The sequence below is a fragment of the Vespula vulgaris genome, chromosome 10, assembly GCF_905475345.1.
Source record: "Vespula vulgaris chromosome 10, iyVesVulg1.1, whole genome shotgun sequence".
In the NCBI taxonomy this organism is placed as follows: domain Eukaryota; kingdom Metazoa; phylum Arthropoda; class Insecta; order Hymenoptera; family Vespidae; genus Vespula; species Vespula vulgaris.
In genome coordinates, this window is record NC_066595.1 from 4,793,286 (window position 1) to 4,815,284 (window position 21,999).

Genomic DNA, 21,999 nt, shown 5'->3' on the forward strand with positions numbered 1-21,999 from the left:
GATATCGCTTAAGGGAAAGGAGGTATCGTTCGTGTTCTCGCCATGTCGCCGAAGGGCCAGAGTCCTTCGGTGATACATGAAGTGTCCCGTACGCAGGTGTTGCCGTACAAATACGGCCGCCTTAGTTATCTCATGAAATCTACTATATCGAGATATCCTTGCTTTCTTATCTCTTTCCTACCCTCTCTCTCTCTCTCTCTTTCTCTCTTTCTTTCTCTTTCTCTTTCTCTTTCCTCGAGATAAAACGTCCATCTATATTCGAGGTGATCGTGCATAACTCAAAAAACACACCAGAGACACTCGTATGCGTTCATCGGTGATAACTCCAAGTGGATGCTTCAGCATCTACAGACTATAATCTCTTTCTCTCTCTTTCGTGCACGTATGTTACTCCTTTCTTCATAAACCGATTGCCATCTCACGTTTGATCTTTTTGCTGGAAGCAAACGACTTAGAGTTACGACGAAGACAACACCTGTTTCGTAAATAAGATGCTATATGTATATACTATAGGTATATATCCATATAAGTTATAAACTGATAAATTAGAAATATTGTAAAGATAGAGAATGAAGGATATGATTTCCTTATTTCGAAGATGAGAAAGAGAGAGAAGGAGGAAGACAGAAAGAGAGAAAGACGCCTACTCCTTCTCCCTTAAAGGGAGTATCCAAGACTTCGTAGGATAACGAAGGCAAGGACATAACTCGGTGTCTCCACCGTGTTACGATCTTGGGAAGGGCCTGAGAAATAGCGCGACACCAGGACGGCTACCGATGATGCATGTCCTTGGAACGCGTTACGAGTCCCGCGTATTATGTTACTCGTTTCTTCTTCTTCTTCTTCCTCTTCTTCCTCCTCTTTCTTTCTTTTTCCTTCTTCCTCTTCTTCTTGTCTCCTATCTTTCTTTTTCTCTTTCTTTCTTTCTTTCTTTCTTTCTAGTACCGTGTAAAATGTAGAAAGAGAAAGAGATGGAAAGACTGAGACTAAGAGACTGAGGTTAGGGTCGTGACTCTATCATATTTATGTCCTTGACTACTTTTTCCTCGTCGAGCCGAAAAAGCAGGGCGAACGCGTCGAAATTCCAAGAGAAGATGGCTGGACGCGATAACGAACGACGATCGTCGATAGGGGAAGTCTCTCGTTATCGTTATCGAGGTCTAATCGTTTTTCTCTGCTGTTCGTTTGTTCGTTCGTTCATTTGTTCGTTCGTTCGTTCGTTCGTTCGTTCGTTCGTTCGTTCGCTTTTCTTTTTGCTCTTTTCTGGTCAACGGCCGAGGAGTCACCGTGGAGACGAAGGGAAACGACTATGGTTCAACCTCCGAGTCACCAAGTAGAAGAGGATCCGACTCGTCGTATGTCAAACGACTGATCTTACTGATATCCTTCTCTTTTTTAAGGAGCATGCTTTCGGACAAAATGCGGCCCATGGGATTTCGTAATGTTTCGAGCTTTACGAGCGGCCGTTCTTAAAAGCCGTAAGCGTTCGAGATTTTTAACGTTCCAACCAGATCTTCTTTCATTTTTTTTCTTTTCTCTTTTCTCTTTTTTCCTCCTTTTTTTTTCTTTTCTTCTAAATATATTTTATCGTCCATTTAAAACGCGCTATTACTTCTAGGTAAATGTTAAAATTTAGAGGAAGAATACCTATTCGTGTGAAAAAAAATGTTTTCTTCTGTTTTTCTTCTCTTTTAATCTCAACAATCATTCGATCATTATACAGCTTATCTTATTTTTCTTGTTTTCTTAGTTGAATCGATATGTCCTAAGATAAATATAATTTCTAAAATTATCAAACTTTCATAATTCACAATAATGTGAAATTCTTCATAACGAATGCATCTCTTTCAGTGAAAGAGAAAGAGGAGGAAGAGAATCAAGAAGGTTCATGTTCTTTCTTTCTCTCTCTCTCTCTCTCTCTTTTTCCTTTCTTCATCTGCCTTTTGACTCTTTCTTCCACCGATGGAGATGGTACTCCGTCGGGCGTCTGCATCTTAATTACGAGGGCTAAATTATGAGCGAGCTCCCAGCGCTGAAATATTTGTCCGTTCACCGGCCGTGGGTTATGGCTCAATTACATCTCGCTATTTCCCGTTTGCACGGCGTTGATTTAAAGCGACCAAATGTCTACCAAAGCTTCGAGATTGTACCTGCCCCCTTCTGTATATATCCTTTTTGAATCGTTCCTCTTACGCTGGTAACGAGTCCCCTCTTTATTATTTTACGATTTCTACAAATATTATTTATCGTCTCTTACAACTAACTCTTTTTTTCTTTTTTCATGACATTTAGACATTGTAATAATTCGATGTATAAATGAAATGGAATATCGCGCTTATTAAAGTCGATTTAAATCGTTCAAGATTAAATGCAGTTCGTGCCGACGTATCGGTAGATGGCTTTCTTTTACGATCTTACGAGCAGGTAAGAAAAAACAAGAAAAGAAAAAAGGAAAAGGAAAACGGAAGAAAGAAAAAAAAAGCTGGTTAACGATTAACGTCGGATGACATTTATGGGCAAAAACGGTGAGAATAAAAAGCGATTTCTTTATATCCTCTAACGTCACTACGAATTCCATGTTGGAAATTTCTTTTGCATTTATTTTCCTCTTATGAGCTTATAGGTATAGAATTATTCTCGCATAACTTCTTATGTAATATATAATTATCTGTTCATCAACGAAGTATATATATATATATATGTATATATATATATATATACACATACATATATATATATACATACATACTGTTGTACTTACATACATTTGTACTTATATATATATATAAGTACAAATGAGAAACGCTTTGTAGACGAATAGTCATAGAAAAGTGAAATGTTTTATCGTAAAACAATATAACCGCAAGGATGTTACGTTTCCTATCGGATCTCATCGTACTAAATTCATAAAACCAACTAAGCACAAACTAATTATCGTGTTAATTATGATAAGAGATAAGACGAAACCGCGTCGAAAGGAAATCATAAAAGACGAATTTGAATTTACTCTGGCAGTACTCTAGTAAAGATACATTCCCTAGTCGTCGGGTGAACGATAATTAATAGCAGAATTATTTACATTACGTCTAACTTGTATTAAATCAAAAATATTTTCTCTGCGAAATTAAATTGCATATAATTCAAGATTTCACAAACCGAATGCGAATTTGTTTTTAACGATACCGCGTTCAAAATTTTCATACTATACAATTTTTAAGAACCTGATAGTCTGAATAAACTATATATTATATCAAAGATAGTTAAGTCCTTTACTACGATATTAGAAGAAGAACAATCTGCAAGAACTTTCTGTATATCTCTTCATCATAAAAAAGAAATAAATTTATCACTTTCCCCATTTATTAAAATAAAATAGAAGCTATAATCTCGCGACCTATTAAAAATTTAACGAGTTATTGGATTAACGCAAAGCTCATGAGTTGAGAAACGTTGTACTATATATAAATAAGTACCTACTTTCGCATTTGAAAGATCGTACGAGACGTGACACGCGACTGAAATGATAAAAAGTTAGCTCGTTTGATAGAAATCTATTCTCGAGTAACGCACAATACGTTAACACGCTAGAAAAAGAGAAAAAGGGAGAGAGAGAGAGAGAGAGAGAGAGAGAGAGAGAGAGAGAGAAAAGGATTTTAATTCTCGTGGAATTAATCTCATACACATCGTTGTCCTCTTCGATGCTATCGGATAGAGCCGGATAGACGCTAATGTAAGTTCTGCTTGGGTCTACTTACAATGACACGATGCATGCCGTGAGACTTTACATCCGGAGAACACGAGAAGGAGACGACAACGACAACGGTAACGATAACGATGACAGCGACAGATCTTTTCGCATGCGTTAAGAGAAAGAGACAGAAAATGAGAGAGAAAGAGAGAGAGAGAGAGAGACAAACAGATAGACAGACAGAGAGACAGACAGAAAAACAGAAAGACAGAGACAGGGATAGAAAGAGTAAAGAATTTAAAAGAGGGGAGGTAAAAGAGGGTTAGGTAGTTGTTAAATTTACCGTCGATTCCGAGTACCGAAGGGTACGTCAGATCGGATTTGCGGGAACATTTCTCTTGTAAGTTTATTTTCGTTATTGGTTAGTCGTTGAAATTATCGCTGGAATCGGCAGCCCTCTCTTCCTTTTCTTCTTCCTCTTCCTCTTCTTCTTCTTCTATTTTCTTTCTCTCGGTCTTTCTCTCTCTCACTATCTATCTATCTATCTGTCTATCTCTTTCTTTCACTCTCTTTCTCTTTCTCTTTCTCTCTTTCTCACTTCGGAAAGAAAAAAGGGAGAAAAGGGATCCACCCCAAACTCGCCACTCATTATTTATCGAGCAAACTCGTACCGGTACCACGTGGGACGGTGGACACGCATAATTTATCGCACGCGAGTTTTTTTCGAGTCAACACCGAGTGTATGAGCACGAATATACCTCTATTTCTCATTGGTGATCTTCGAGAAAAGAGAAAGAGAGAAGATTTCCAACCATAAAATATTTTCAGAAGTAGATTAGTAACAAATCTAGTCGATCAAAATCGTTTGAAATCAACTTAATCGTAATATTTGTCGTAACGCGTTGAGCTATCATAGAAATAGACGATCTATTTCAAAGTACGTAACTATAAAACATTTTCTACAAATTATCATCAAATACAAATGGAACAGACAGATATCTATATAATTTTGATAAAAATTCGTATCGTTATATATCATATATTTCGATAATCATACGAATCATCTTGTTAAACGTTTTAATTCATGAACGTCCGAAAATGAAAACCGACGGAATTGGCAACGATACAGTTTTCGAATATTTTATATACGAAACTGTCAGTCTATCTATCTATCCTTTTTTTTTCCTTTCCTCATAGTTCTAAAAAATAATGTAATTATTTATCGTCCTATTAAAAGTATAAAAGAGGCCACTTGAAATCTTTTCGAAAAGGATTAAGATTTTAACAGTGAAGAATAACGATAATAAAAGATATTTAGAATCCAAGTTGTTTCCTTCGTATATATAATTTTATTATAAGCACTTTAGAGCAATTAATAAGCAACAAGCAGATTGGATAGTCTCGGTTCGATTAACGTCTCGAGTTATATCACGATGGATTATGAGAAACTAAGAGGGAGGAAAGAAGTTTGAAGGAAGAAAAAAAATGTAGAAGATTGAGATACAGAAACGTAAAAGAAAGAAAGAAAGAAAGAGAGAGAGAGAGAGAGAAAGAAAGATGGATAGAAACGAAAGACTGTAAGAAACGGAAGAGTCAAGGAAGTTCTTACGTCGACGACCGCAGCACAACGATCTCTTTACGCGCAAGCAATTTTTACGACGAAACCAGCCGGCCGGGCCGAAGCAGCACGCAAGGTGACGAGAAACTTTCGACGTGTGTGGAACACAACATAGTATACAGAACTATTCTTCTTAATTTCCCTTTTTCAAGTGGGCGCACACCTTTCCAATCGAAATCGGTGAATGACGAAAAGGAAACACGATGAAAAGATCAAAAAGATCGTTCTATATTCCATCTTTCTCCTTCTATCTCCCTTATATTTTTCAACAGAATAAGATTATATGTGTTGAATGAGTCTGTGAAAGCTGTATATACGTGCTCATAAATTACACACATATCCTGTGTTCGATATAGAAACGTACAACCCTATCGAAGTATTTATTATATACCTATGGAAAAGAAGTGACTAATAGGCGAAAAGAAGTTTCATTAAAACAAAGAAAAAAAAAACAAAAAAAGATGGAAAAGAAAGGATTAACTCATTGACCGTAAAAGGGGAAGATATGAAGTATCCCATTGAAATCTAAAATATTTTTTTTTAAGGAACGAATGATATTAGATTTAAAGAGCCAAGAGGATGACAGAAGAAGAGTACCCCTATTGTCTTATTTTCTTGGCGATCTTTTCTTTTCTTTTCCTTTCTTTTTTCTTTTCTCTTCTTTTCTTTTCTTTTCTTTTCTCTTCTTTTTTCTTTTTTTTTTTGATAACGTCGCAAACCGTAGAAAAGTAGAGAGTTTTGTGCGCGAAAGTATGTCACGGTAGCATGGCGCACACGTTGAGAATGTTCGTTCGTGAAGAGTCGAACCGGACGAGACACGCGACGTGTCTCTGCCTAATAACAGTCGTGAAACGGCTCGAAACTACTTCGAAGCGACGATGGCAGTACAGGAACGATGCTAACGGCTCGAGACGCGAACGAGGGAGATAAGAAGAAAGACTCTTTCGGCTAAAATCGTGTCGTGACGGGATGTCTGCTCCTTCCTTATCCTTTTCTCTCTTTTCTTCTCTCTCTCTCTCTCTCTTTTTCTCTCTTTTTTTTTTTTCACCGTCACATTATATAAACTTGATAAATATGGAGAACAAGAAAGAAAAAAGAACGAAGATAGAAAAAATACAAGCAGGTGCCGATTATCGACGTTCCTATGTAATTGTTCATCGATGGATGGATGGATGGATCGTTATCGAAAGAAATTTTTATCTAACGTTCTAACAAAAAGTTATGATCGTAATGGGACACGTTAACCTTAACTTTAGTATTGATGATTTCAACGCGTCGTTCATTCTTCTCTCTCTTTCTTTCTCTTTCTTCTTACTGCCATTTCCATCTTGCACGACTATACGTCTCGTTTTTGTCTCTCTCTTTCTCTCTTTCTCTACTTCGCGAGCAAAAGCGTCCTTCTTGGCGCGATAAAACCAGCTGCTTATCCTAGGATCTCGAGCGTACCCTCTAAGAAGATCGGTTAATGCGATTTTAGAAGCATACCACGTACACGAAGAAGAGAGGAAAAGAGGACTAAGGGCGATGACTGACTCCTTCTTCTCTCTTTCGGCCCTAACACTCTCGTGACCACCGAAATTACTTCGTGAGTATTCTCTTCGAGATATTTAAATTCGTTCGTTCTTAATTCATTCGTTAATTTACAAATAATCGAATCTTTACGAGTATCAAACAGTTCTAATGACGAGCTTTAATAATAATAATTTTTTTTCATTCTTTTTTCCTCTTGTTTCTTTTCCTTTCTTTTCGTCCTTTTTAATCATCTAACGATGTCAGAGATTCATTTTCTATCACATGCATATACGTACGGTACGTATATGCTAAACTACGCACATACACACAGACACATATATATACACAGATGTATATGTATAGATATACTACGTAAACGTAGATCGTAACGCAAAGACATATCGTGGCGTCGCTCCTGAAATGTAGATCGGCGGTGATTTACTTATCAAGAATCGACGCTTCGCCGGAGGTAAATGGTCGAGTCGTGACCATTAGTCGATGGTGCGGTGGTCGAAGGTATTGCCGGTGTCCAGCACGGACGCCACGTCCATGGAGTATACATACATACATAGATATACACGTACGTACGTACGTACATATATACATACATACATAGATCGTGCTTGGTAATTTCTTCTCTGTGTGCTCTTCTCTCGCGTTGACTGAATCAGTAGCGAGAGAGTACGCTAATATCGTCCTTCTCCTCACCGTGTGAGGCCTGAACTCTATCATTCTCTTTCTTTCTCTCTTCATTTCTTTTTTTTTCGTTTTATTAATAATTTAAAATTTTATCATTCGTAAATTTCAACTCTTATCTTTTTCACGTATACTCACTAATTTTTAATATAATTATATATGCATATATATATATATATATATATATATATGTATGTATGTATGTACATATATGTAAACTTTTCACTCTGATATAATAAAGTTTATTCTCTCTCTCTTTCTCTTTTCCTCTCATATAACAAAAATTTCATACGTTAGCAGTGAACGTTTAAATCTAAAGTGTACTTCGACTCCTTAATTTCTATACGATTTAATAGACTGAATCACATACAGTTCGTTAAAAGCATCGACCGTACGAATTAGTCAAATAAAAATGACGCTTTCAGCGAGATAAACGTTCGCGCGAAATATCTATATCCAATTATGTTAGTTTGCGTCCCTTTTTCCTTCTCTAAGCCCTTTTTATATTCGAAAAACTCTCTCTTTCTTTCTTTCTTTTTCTCCCTCTCCCTCTCTCTCTCTCTCTCTCTCTCTCTCTCTCTCTCTCTCTCTGTAATTGGCGTTGAATTCCAAAAAACTATGTGTATAAAGAACAAAGTATAATAGAGGAGTACCGCTTTCGCATCCACTTCATTCGTTCAGAAAAATACGTTTAGGGAGATCTAATTCTATAGGTTCGCTTCGTTACACCGAGCCTGCCATTAGAGAGAGCTTCTTTCTTCGTAACTCGAATTCTACCGAAAGAAAAAAAAGAGAGAGAGAGAGAGAGGAGGCTTTATGAATTTAAAACGCCTATCCGCGCGCGACGAATGGTAGCACGATTTTGACGAGCATTTTCTTTGCTAGCACGCTATACCCGCATCGTATGCATGTAGGTATATGCTTAAAAGAAAAAAAAAAAAAAAGAAGCGATAACTATCTTTTACTTTTGCATCATTTTCATTTTTCTCTTCTTCTTCTTTCTTTTTTCTTTCTGTAACACATACAACGCTATTCATCCACGTTAACTTACGAGATAATGGCACCGGCTAAGATCGATCCTTTTTTCCCTGTTTTTTACTTTATACCTGTACTTGGCCTATTAACGAACCTATACGCGTTAAAGAGAGCCAGGAGTTTAAGCAAACAAGGAAAAAGAAAAGAATAAAGAGAAAAAACGAAAGGGAAAAAATGGAAAGAAAATAAAAAAGAAAAAAGGAAAGAAAAGAGAAAGAAACCCGTCTTTGCAAGTCACGTTAACGTTAATACCGAACGCGCAATGTATGTAATTCTCCTCGTCTACATATGTACTTACGCAGGTGAATATTTTTCGCAGGTGGATTTTATCTCTTTTCCATTTAGACTTAAGTCGTAACGAAAGCACGTAAGCTTGAAATACCGAAGCGATATTCAGAAACATTTGAGAAAATCTACGGACGTTAGACGGAGAAAGAAAAAGAAAAAACGTATAGTATAATTTATTCCAATGGAAGGGGAAAGAGAGAAAGAGAGAATTATCTGTGATTGAACAAGAGGAAAAAAACAAAGAAAGAAAGATATGTTATCTTCGAAAAAAAATAGAAAAAAGGAAAAAAAGAAAAGTAAAAACACGACAAGATAAAGAACGAACATAATTAAAAGTTTGTCAGATTACGTAATAATCAGATGAAAACAATGTTATTTTGAAATAATAAATTTCTCCAAAATTCAAAATTTCAAACGCGATAACAATCACGAAGGATTATCTAAACGCACGTTCGCGTTCAAACTCGACGTCCTGTAAAACGGCATAACCCACTTACTCAAGTGTACTTGCCTTCGAGTTGTTTGCTCGAACGCGAGAATTAGTGTCTGAAGTCAGCTCGAAATATGGCAAGACAGGTGATTTCCGCGTATTTCTAACTGCCGGTGCGGCGATTGTTTCCCGTAATGGAAATCACTGACTAAAGCTAACTAAACTACGAAGGGTTGGGGGATGGGCGGCGAGGGGAGAGGGGGAAACGTGAGAAAATTCTTATTAAGCCGCGCGTTAAGTACCTACCTACGTTTGTACTAGTCCCTGCATGACGGGAGTATGGGAATTTTGTTGGATCAAAAGGATAGTGGAATTTCTCTTGTGAGTTATGAAGAAAAAGAATTATTACTTTGCACGATAGTTACATACGTCTCTCTTTCTCTCTATCTACTTGTTTATCTATCTATCTATCTATCTATCTATCTCTATCTTCGTCTAATTCTGTTGTATTTGTAACTCGTTAACTCGTTCGAACTTCTATTTCGTATATCGCATAAAATCTTACGTCGATATTTTCTAACATTTTTTTTTTATTAAAAGATCTTGATATTTTCATTGAATAAAATAGGTTCATTGTTTTCGATAAAAAAAATATTTCTAAAACGTGCGGGAATTCTTAACGAATTGATAAAAAAAAATATATATATATATAATCAAGAGTCGTAAACGGTCAATGATCAAGATATGTTCTAATCGCAATTTAATTTTAATAATTGAAGTTAATATTAAAATTTAATGTGACATTAATGCAAGAACGAAGAACGAACGTATAATCTAACTTTCGTATTTTCTTTACAACACTCGATCTCCAACTTTGCAACAGATAATCGATCGCCACTTGATTTTATAATAAAATCGTTGGTCGATCGAGAATTATCCCTACGTAGGTATCTAATATTTCATTAGTAAGTAATCACGAACTGGGTCGCCTTTGATAAATGTTTATTTCGCGTGCGATACCGGGATACATCGGTGGCATTGCGTGTTGGATTATATTTGCAAATGTTACCGGCCATGAATAGCGCGTTTTATCGTAAGACCGCAAACTTATACGACTTATCGAAAGGTAGTAGAAAGAAAATAATTTCGTTGTGTAATTCGTAGGACTTGTAAATAATTATCCATATTTTCAATGGAAATGAAGTAATCAAAAAAAAAAAAAAATAATAAAATAAAATAAAACAAAAAAGAAGAAATAAAAAAGAGAGGATAAAACGAACAAACAAAAAGAAAGAAAATATGGAATCGTTAAAAAAAAAGGATACCGATATTCGAAAAGAAGAAAAAAGGAAAAAGAAGGAAAAGCTGATGTGTAATTACGCAAACGTTTGCTGGATTCCGCTTCGCGGTACTGCTGAAGACGGCAACGGCAACGGCAATGGCAGCGGCGGCGGCGGCGTCGGCGGCGGCGGATGTATTTTCAAACAGCGCTCGTCTTCGAATGGCTCACGGAATCGCATAAATTACTTCGCGCTTGACTTATTCGCACGAGCCTTCCGACCTATTCTCGGTAAGCCGTAACGAGTTGCTTTCATGACGCGGATTGTTCGCCGTCAAAATGCAACTCAAACGTTGCAAACGAGAGGACGTGAAACTTTCGAACTGGTCGAAGGACGTCTTTGAAGGACTTTCATTAGATGATTTTCTTTGATTATTTTTCGAGAGAGGTATTCAAAAACAAAAAAAGAGAAAGAGAGAGAGAGATTGGAGAGTTTGCGAGTTTCTTTATAAAAAAAATTTTTTTCACGTACCTCGTATACTTAAAGAAAATTTTATGAAATTTGTATTAATACGAATATCTTGATGTCTCGTCTTACAATTAGCGCGATAATGATTTAACACGGATTTCCGCGAGAGACACGGTAGCATAAGCGTGACAGGCGTTACCGGCGTGCGATCTCGCTTAATGACCGTACGGAGAAAAATGAGGACCTGTGGGCGGTCGTGTAAACACGCTCCGCTATGAATGAACGTCGGAGTAACGTAATAAATAAACTCGCTATCGACTTAAAGAGGAAGCGGAAAGAGATCGCCGGGAACGATCTCTCTTGACTGTTCGTCGTCATCGACGCCGTCATGCGAACACCGTGTTTTCTCTTACTTCGACAACCGTTGTTGTCCAAAATAAAATTTTCTTTTTTTTCTCTCTATATCGAACCATCGAAAGAAAAAATGAATTTCATCGATCAAAAGTTTCTAATCTCCTTTGCGATCTTTAATCGCCGTGTGACTTTAAAAGGGTCATACTATTTATACGATCTTTCAAGTTTTTATTTTGCAATCCTTTCTTAAAAAAGAAAATCAATTGTTTGGTTATCAATTCTTATGCAGACATGAACAAAAAATTTGTAGATCGTAAAAAATTTTAATAACTATTAAAGAGGAAATATTAAAAGTATCTACCTATTAAAAGTTAATATTATCTGTTGTGAAAGAACGAAACTATCTTGTCAAAAGTTATATCACTCACCTATAATAATCCTTCTTGCAATATATATTCCCATTCCTACAGAAACAAGTGACTTCGTTGTCGAGACCCTGACGACAGTGAGAACACTGAAGACACGAAGCATGCCATCTCCTGTCGACCGCCTGAAGGTAATACCTGTCGGATATCCTTAATCCACAACCCGCACAGACAACTCCAGGAACATCCTCGGATTGTGCCGGTGGCGTTGGTGGTGGCTCGAGTTTCGGAATGGTCTGCAAATGCTCGGAGGTTTGTTGTTCTTGCGTATGAGTTTGCGCATGCAAATGCGAATGATGATGATGGTGGTGATGGTGATGATGACTCCCTTGTGGTGGCATACTCAAGTCACTCGGATTATTATCGAAACTACCGTTGTTGTTTCTGTACTCCGATCCACCTGTCGAATTATTATTTTTTATTTTAACTTGCAAACCAGCAGCACGATTGTTCGATTGTTGTTGGAAGTTAATGCAATGAAAATAATTAAGAAAGAATAGATTTTATCGGGCATTGAGTAAATTAAAAGAATACCGACTCGTTATTATATCATCGAAAATATATCCTAAAGTCATACAAAACTAAAGAATATTGTATAACTACACATTTTTTAATTATCTACTTCTTCAATTTTAATAAAATTAATAATGATAAAACAAACATCAACGAGACGGTATTATATATATATATATATATATAAAACAAAAACATTTTCCTGGCGGTATTCTATGTGCTATACTAAAAGAAAAAGAAAAACAATTACAATTTCAATTTAGATAAAATTATTACAAGTCTAATAACAGTTATATCAAATAATTTTAGATAAGTTCATTAAGAAACTAACCTCCGGGCGAATCGTAGTCCCTCGAATCGTAGGGGGTGGTTGGACCGTCGTAGCAATTATTGTTGGTTCCGCAATGGGTTTGATGTAAGGGCGTCTGATGGGACGTCTGATGGGACGCGTGATGGGGCGTATGATGGGACCCGTGGTGGTGGGCGGCGGGAGGACTGCACGGTAAGGTGGTGGGTCGTGCAGCGTCGCCCATCGACGCGGGGAGGCAGGGACTTAGGTCCCTTGCCTGCTCGACTGCTCCGGGGCCCCCCGCACTACCGGGCCCCCCTTGACGCCCCACAGCCAAGCCGCTCCCGCGCTCCTGCGAGCTGGCCGGCTGTTAAAACAAACCATTGATAGATATATTTTTTTTCTTTCCATTTTTTTTTTATATCGTGTGTATCATTCTCTCTCTATCTTTCTCTCTCTCTCTCTCTCTCTCTCTCTCTCTGTCTTTCTTTCTTTCTTTTTGTTCACTTTTTTACGCGACAAAAAATCGATTACTATAAATATTTAATAAATCTTCTTACATATACAATGACGCGAAAAATTTTCTTTTTCACTTGAATTAGTTTCAGATTTGTTTTTATAGTCAATTAACTTTTAATAAGCTTTTCTTTTATTCGATCGAAAGGAATAATTGATTTATCGATCTAACGATCTAACGATTCCGTTCCTAACTCGATAAACGTAATCAAGTTCGTAGTATAATAACGACTACCGTGTCGTAAGAAGATCGTTTTAAGAGCACCCCAAGGGATAAAATCGGTAGACGAGTAGTTTTTCGGAAGATTACACGAAACGATCGAATCATACGGAAAACGAGAACTCCAAAAACCGGTCTTACAAAATGGTTCGGTCAGAGTATATATTGACCGTCCATCGATGCGTATCGAAGACTCACCTTCGTCTTTATCTTTCTCTCTCATTCTCTTTTTCTCTTTTTCTTGATACCGTGGACTCGCGTGTCATGGTATTTCAAGGCTCTCAAAGTTGGTCTTCCCTATCGATCGTATTAAGGAAAATTAAAGAACGAAAAAAGAACGGAATAAACGAGAGGAAGAAAGTAAAAAGAAAGAAAAGAAAATACTTAAAAAATTCGTCGTTCATTATCTAAATAAACAAACAAGTTCAATTTCTGCGTTTGCTCTTTTAACCTACATAGTAGAAATTTGCATTAACCCTACGGTCCAGAATGATCGGTAAAAAAGTGGCCTCGGGAAGGAGGAAGATCGATGCAGGAAGCGATCAATGCGACGACGGATCATGATCGATCGACAGGTCGAACCGGTAGGAGAAATCGCTCGGAACAAATAAAAAGAAGAAAGAACGCACGAGGGCCTCCTCCCCGTTGCGTTTCAAACGTTGCTTTCTCTGATCGCAACTTGAAGAGAGAGAGAAAGAAATAAAGAAATAAAAAAGAAATAAAACAGAAATAAAGAAAGAAAGAAAGAAAGAAAGAAAGAAAGAAAGAAAGAAAGAGAGAGAGAGAGAGAGATAAGGAGCGCGTAAAAGAAGATAAGGAAAGCTAAAAAGAAAAGAAAAGAAAAGAAAAGGAAAGAAAGAAAAAAAGGAAAAAAATAAAAGAGAAAGAGAGTCAGTCTCGATCGGGTAGCGAATCGGCGGCTCGCCTCTGATGGATGTCGCAAGGCAGTGTGCGCATGCGCGCGACCCTATAAGGCGCCCGAAGCCGACCAATCCGAGTCGCTGCCGTGTTTCAACTGTCAACGCGCTCACGGTGCGGCGTACAGCGGCGCGTACCGTGGAGACATAAATTACGACTCGAGTTGCCCTACTGTCGTCTCCCTCCCTCTTTCTCTCTTTCTTTCCCTGTCTCTCTCTCTCTCTCTCTCCCTCTCTCTCCCTCTCCGTCTCTCTGTCCGTCTATCTCTTTCGCTCTTTGAGCGTTGCACAGACCTTACGTACCTACGTCTCGTGGAAAACCAATGGTGCACTTTACGACAGCAGATACCGGTATTTACTGCGCCTTAGGCGAAGCGGCACGTTTGCGATCTAGAGGCCGCCCAACGGAAACCAGGGTTGTGTGTAAAAGGTAGGGAGGGTAAGAAGGGGATGCCGAAGCAAAAGAACGAGAGAGAGAAAGAGAGGGGGAAAGAGATGAGAGAAGGGGAGAAGAGAGACGAATTCTTTCTAGGATGAACGTTCTCGAGAAAATGGACATTGAAGCATGTACCTCGATTCATCGATCATTAACCAAAGAATACGACCTTAAAAAAATCTTTTCTTATTCCGTAGTTACTACGAAGAACGAATAAGTTTCTATTCGGATTTATTAATTTTTATCGTCAAATTTTAAGGGAACGATAAACGCGTATAAAAAGAAACTTGTCCGACAACGTAGAATTACGCTCTTAACCGTTACTTTATTTCAGATAGAGGTAGCTACTCGACGGTAGCGAGCGTGTCGGACACATCGTCCCTCGTCGAAGATAATGTTTATCGGCGAGAAACTTCGCCGATAAAATCGTTCCCGCGTGGAAAGCTATCTCGTTGTGTGCGTACGCTACCGTCTTTCTCGACACTAAATCGAACGTTCGAGTTCTGTTAAACCGATACCACAAAGACTTGGGGGTGCCATAAAAAACGTAAAAAGGTTCGTTAAGTCGATCGATAAAAATCGAGAATATCGTTCTATCGTCTGTAATAATAATAGCAATAGTAATAATGATGATTATAATAATAGTAATAGGTAATAATTTTAGGTATGTGTGTACTTTTTCAATTGGAAATTTCTTATCCGAACGCGTTAAGAAAAAGTATAGAACATTGTAAAGAACTTCCCTTATCTTTTCTCTTTAATTAGTCGTCGAAGATAACGATGCCGATTTAACAGGTAGAATATGTCCAAGGTAGAATCGACTACTAGCAACTAACGACGAACAGTTAGGAAAATTCTAAACCGCCTACTTAGGATTAGTTTACAAGGTGTAACGCGCACTTCTCCTCGGTACACGATCGCCGGTATTCATTCTCTCTTATGTAATATTGCGTCGGGTCAACGAAGGAATCGTTGGAACGCGCGCTTATAAGGATTGCTGGAATAACTCTTCGTTGGCGAGCGTGCGAGGAACTTGATTTGTTACTTTCTGTGTTCGTTGTTAAAACGAACTCCAAACGAGGATTCGCCAAAATTTACGTGATTCTTATTAACTAAGTAAATAAGTAACCCGATGCTGTTTCGTTGACGAAGAAAAGAAAAATCATAATCAAATATCATGTTTTGTTGTTGTTGTTATTATTGTCGTCATTTATTCATTCGATTAAGTTTAAATAAAACCACGGTCTCTTCGATAAATCTTATAAATTCCCACGAAAGCTACATCGACGATCGATCTTCGTTCGAGAGATCCTTATCCATCCGCGGAGAGTGGACCCGAAGCGGCAAGGAGGCCGTGCTCGGACTGTAAAAGAGATCCGAGACTTTCACCGGCGGCGAACTTGCACAAGACTCCGCCTTTTTCATTTTCACGAAACGTGAAGTAAATAACGAGCGCGCGCGGAATCGCGAGATACCGCGAAGCGAAAAGGCACAGAATGTCGCCAGAAATGTCGGCCGACCGACCGTCCTGAGACTCGGCCCGTGGAAGCCACGCTCTCCTTCCTATTGGTCCGATCTCTTCGACGTTTCTTAGCCTCCTCCATGAATCGATAACGAATCGATACTCGAGAATCGATTCGACGATTACTTCTTCTTAGAAGCAAGCTGCTCCTGCTTGCTTTTGTCACTGGTAAATATATATTTCATTTTGAAAGATGATATACAAAAGGAGAAAAACAAGAGAAAAAACTGATTTAAAAATTTCTAAACATATTTCTTCAATATTTTCTTTCTTTCTCCTTCCATTTTTTTTCTTTTCTTAACCGGATATAATGACTATATCTTCTTTTTTTAGACCTTTTACCTTTTATCTATCGCTGACCTATTCGAAAAGTTGATTTTCTCGCGATCCCACGAGTAGTCGTGATTGGAATAACTTTCGAGATCGTCAAGGCTGACGTTCCTTCTCTTAACGACGAAACCTCGAGAGGACGGATCATTCCGAACGAGTTGTAGCAGCAACGACTACTGAATCTGGGTCTGTCCATTCCATTTTTTTTCTTTTTTTTTATCTCTTTCCTTTCTTTCTTTTTTCCTCCCGTCAACCAATTGCCATTTTCCACGGTATAGTCACGAGGGGATCGATGTAATTGGAACGCCGTTCCTTTTGTCGCGTTATGCGATAACTTATGATTTCTGAGAAGCTCCTTACTGAATCGCGACGTTCATAGATCGACTGACATCTTGTATTAATCCATTTCTAGATCAGCATTATAAAGTATTTTTTTATTTCTTTTTTCTTTTTCTTTTCTTTCTTTTTTTTTTTTTTTTTGATGTAACATTTCTTAATTATCGTCGACCGCGATGAAAATCTAATAATATTAAATTCGATTAAGTAACTATATTATTAGATAATTATATAAAATTTATATAACACGATATTTTCGCAATATCTGCATCAACAAATTCTATTAAAATAAAAATAAAATTAACTTTAATCGTAACGTTATTAAATCAACTAATTGATTATCAATCAAACTTTAAATCGGCATTAAAATATTTTTATATATTAATGAAATATATATATATATATATATATATATATATATATATATATATATACTAACGTTACAAAGAACAACTTGAACGAAGTAACCATATATTATTATTTCAAAAATTATACAACATGATTTACTCGGCTATATATATATAATATTAATCAACAAATCGAATTAAAATATTATCACAGTAAGACGATAAAAATAGAAAAGATAGATCATTGAACAACTATCTTCTCGATTAAAACAACAACAACAACAACAACAACAACGATGACGACGACGACGAGGATAAAGACAATGACTACTACAAAATCAAACAGCAAACTGATTCGAATGTTCTCAACAGACAACATGTAATCTTCGTTTATGAGAATTGACGAAAGGCACAAAGTAGAAAAAAAAGAAAGAGAAAGAAAGAGAGAAGAAGAGAGAAAGAAAGAAAGAAAGAAAGAAAGAAAGAGAAAGAAAGAGTTTGCTCGTTCGTGGCCGCGTGGTTTCACGTATATCAGCTTCCCTTGCTCGAGAGCGACGATAAGCGATAACAATAAACAGCCTAGTCCGGGTCGAGCTCCGTTCCGGCGCTCGTTCGTGGTTTCTCTTATTTTCTCTCTCTCTCTCTCTCTCTCTCTCCTCTCTCTCTTTCACTCTCTCTCCCTCTTTCTTTCTCCCTTTCTCACAAATATATATACGCATACACCATACGTGTAACAAGAAAGAGAGAAATAGAAAGAGTGGAAAAATGCGTGGGCGACGGTTAACACCGCGGAGGAGCGATAAACGCTTCGCTATCTGCACTCGGAACGGCTACCAAGCTTGGCCCAGTCCAAGTAGAGAGAAGAGCAAAGTGGTCTTTCTTTCAAAAATGTCGGATCCGGTCACTCGACCACCACCAGCTACCGTCCTACCTCCCCAAACTTCTTCTTCTTCTTCTTCTTCTTCTTCTCCTTCTCCTTCTTCTTCTTATTTTTATTCTTATTCTTCTTGGAGAAGAAAAAGAGAAAAAGAAACAAAAGAGAAGGATGGCTAAGGAGGATACAGGGACGAAAAGGACCGGATGAGAGGGTTACGATCTTAATAAAAAAAGAAAATACAAAACAGCAGAGAGAAAAAGAAATAAGAAGCAACGCGATGTCACCAAAAGAAATTTCTTTTTTATTTCGATCGGCCGTACCTTCTCTCTTTCTCTCTCTCTCTCTCTCTCTCTCTCTATTTCTTTTACTTCTCTTTGAAAGGATGATCGATAAGGACGTTCGGTTCTCTGTCTCTTTCTCTCTTTTTCTTTCTCTTTATTTCTTTCTTTCTTTCTTTCTTTCTTTCTTTCTTTGAAAAATCTCAAACGTGAGAAACTTGGAAACGAAACGAAGGATTATTCTCGTGACTTTCTACAAAGTATTATCGTAAATCGATCAAAATACTAGGACACAACTTTCGTTAGAAAAGCTTGACGTTCCCTACGGATTAAACTCTCTCCTTCCTCTTTCGACTTTGCGCGACGTTCCCTTTTACACGAAGCAAAAGGGAGAGACATTGAAAAAAGGATTCTATACGAATAAGTACCCTACGTAAGAAGGAGAAGGAGGAGGAGGAGGAGGAAAGGATGAGGAGGATAGTGAATTAAAGTCGTCATGAATTTAATGCCGTGCCAATTTAAAACCTCTCAAGAAATCCTCCATTCGTTCACTCTACGGAAAGCTTTTCCTAACTTTCTTTAAATCAAAGAGAAAATAATGAAAAGAAATATGTTGTTGATAGAACCGAATAATTTCGTCAAGAAAATAACGAAAGATATGTAATTTTCGATACGATTCGAAAAAGCATTGACACGAGTTAAAAGAAAAAACAGAGAGAGAGAGAGAAACTTATCGTTGACGCGACATTTTTCTCGCGCCACTCGAATGATCGATAGACGATCGAAGCAAACGTCCGCCATTTGTCACACGACGGACCTTCGTCAGGAACATTGGCCAAAAACGATCTCGAGATTAAACGAGAATACTTTTCGTTCTTTTTTCTTTCTTTTTTTCCTCTTTTTTTTTCTCTCTTTTTTTCTCTTTTTTTTATTATTTTTTTTTTTATTGCTTCGAGGTACCGAACGAGCTACTACAATTCGAGAAAACGTAATCGTAATCTCGAAGGAGTCTTATTTCAGTCGAGTTATCGTTTCATTTACCTCTTTTTTATTATCCCCGTAATTTACGGAAATTTAGGGTAAACGTACTTACTCTTTTCTTTATCTTTCGACAAATTTCGAATTCGATCGATATTCTGAAGAAAAAAAAAAAGACAAATAAAACAAGAGATAAAGGAACAATAAAATCGTTGCAAAAGTTTCGATCAAAATGTCTAGCTCGGCCATTCGTACTATCAAAAAATATTGATATAGATTTTCGTTATCGTTTCAACCGCATTTCGCGATGATAGATCGCGATCCGAGGGGGATGGAGCGAGAAGCACGATATTTGTCATCAGAATGTAACTTCGTGGAGCGATGTCAACGACGCATGATGAATATCCAACGTTGAAGAGTCAGGTGCCCGAAAGATATTCCTTGCGATATCTACCGACGAAACTCATTCGGGCAAACGCATTACCAATATAATAATCGAATAATAAAATTCGCGAATAATTATTATTCTCGTGCATATTAACGCAACGAATCAAATTATTCCGAATTGATGCTATATATTATTCCTTTAACCACCATTATTATCAAGTTTTAATATTTATTACGATCGATGTTTAAAAAAACAAAACAAACGAAAAAGAAAAAAAAACGAAAGAAAAAAGGAAATAACAGAAGCAATAGTCGTTGACAATTCTTGATAAAAGAACTACGAAAACGTTTGGAGGACTTTAAGCAGGAATAAGAAGAAAAAGAAAGAATTATCGCAACGATTTGAGCGATAACACGCTTATATATATCTTCTGGGTCGTGACGTAAGGTTATCATACACCGCCTATACTTTTCCGTAGAAGACACATTCGGAGCTGAGTTCATGACGAGATTCGTTCGCCTCGAAATTTCCACAAATATATGCGTGTCAAATTCATCTTTTTTTTCTCTCTCTCTCTCTCTCTCTCTTTCCCTCTTTCTCTCTCTCTCTCTCTTTCCCTCTTTCTCTCTTTCTCTTTCTCTTTTTCCTTCTTTCTTACTTTTTATCTATCCTTTTTTCGAATTACTTCGAAATTTCTTTTTTTCCGAGATCGCTCATTCCAAAGAGAAAATTCGCTTAATAAAATAGACTAATGATACTTGTCTTCTATGTAAGTAAGGTATGTGTCTAGTAGGGTAGATACATGCAATAAATTTCACGAAAATATAGGGAAACGTTGTCGGTGAGCGACGCTATACGCAGGCGTCGTTAATAAAATTGCACCGCTATTGCCCTTGTCATACATCCGGTACGTTATTACACCGCTTGCTATCGCTCACGATGATTGAGACGCAACCAAGGGAAACTAAACGAAGTGCTTTTGCTCTCGAAAATACACGAAATTCGTTTCGGATAGAATAATGTCGGGTGAAATAACGATACCGAGACGTTTCTACGTATCTAACTATTTACTCGAAAAATCTACTACGTTAATTTTCTATCCTGCTTGACGATTGAAACGTAAATAAGAGAAAACCAAATGATAATATCTTCAGTTTAGTTTTTCGAATTGATTTACAATAAAATAATAATAGGAAATAACGGGACCATTTTTCCTATTAATATACTTGAAATAATATTTCAGAAAAATGTTTTATCGTGCGGGATGATTGACACTTAACGAAGAGAAAACTGAACGGGGAATACTTTTGCTCGAAATTTGTTTAGTATACAATAATAAGACAGACGGCGAGAAAGAGAAAGAAAGGAAAAGAGAAATAAAAATAACGATTTCTAGCTACTTGAAAGTTATTTTAAACATATTTTCTATCACGCACGATGACGATTGAAACGTAAATAGTAGTAAGAGAAAATTAAACGAAGTAGGTACGTTATTTCGGAATTCATTAGAATAATAAGATGGAAATATGAATTCTTAGATACTTGTAAACATGTTCTAGAAAAACATTTTCTATCAGCATTTCTAAAGAATATAATATGTATATATCTTCGTCGCGTTACAGAGTTAAATTTCTCGTTAATACGTAAAAGTTATTTGATTCTAGATTTGAAAGTATTGTCAGCATTTTCGACTCGATGTAGACAGGGAGAAAATGAGAAAATAATGATTGTACGTTTAAAAGCGACGGAGTGTCTCGGATAGGCGCATGCCGTGGAGGCCAAGAATCGCGACCCGACCCAAGAGATTAGTGTTTTCCTCCTCCTCCTTCCCTTTCCTTCCTCCCATTCCTCTCAAAGCTTCGCGTCTACCATCGACTTGAAGATTTCTGCGAACGTTTCGATCATCGAAACGCTTTGGTCAAACGACGCTCCTAATATCTCTTTACGTTTACTAAAAACATCTTTAAATCTAACAGGAAATAAATGGAAAATAAACTGTATCATTACGTATGCATATATGTAAAATTTTTAGATAAAGTTCCTTTAAATATAACACTTTAAATGGTAATTTAAATGTTAATTACTACTTGGGTATATGGGTATTGGATATATGTGATGAATGTTATATATGTGTATATATATATATATATATATATATATATATATATATAAAACATATATATATATACACACACATACATATAAATTCTACCTATTTACGCATGATTATTCATTAGAAACGAATGATTATTCATTAG

At 37.0% G+C, this 21,999-nt stretch overlaps 1 protein-coding gene across 1 annotated transcript in view; it reads right to left on the bottom strand.

The window, feature by feature from the left end:
- Positions 1 to 21,999, bottom strand: part of LOC127067029 (protein apterous-like) — a 40,785-nt gene that overhangs the window by 13,995 nt on the left and 4,791 nt on the right. The window contains exons 2-3 of the mRNA XM_051001480.1: positions 12,639 to 12,963; positions 11,798 to 12,194 (exon numbers count right to left, since the gene is read on the bottom strand). Of these exons, the coding sequence (XP_050857437.1) occupies positions 11,798 to 12,194; positions 12,639 to 12,963 (722 nt within the window). The remainder of the gene's footprint in view (positions 1 to 11,797; positions 12,195 to 12,638; positions 12,964 to 21,999) is intronic.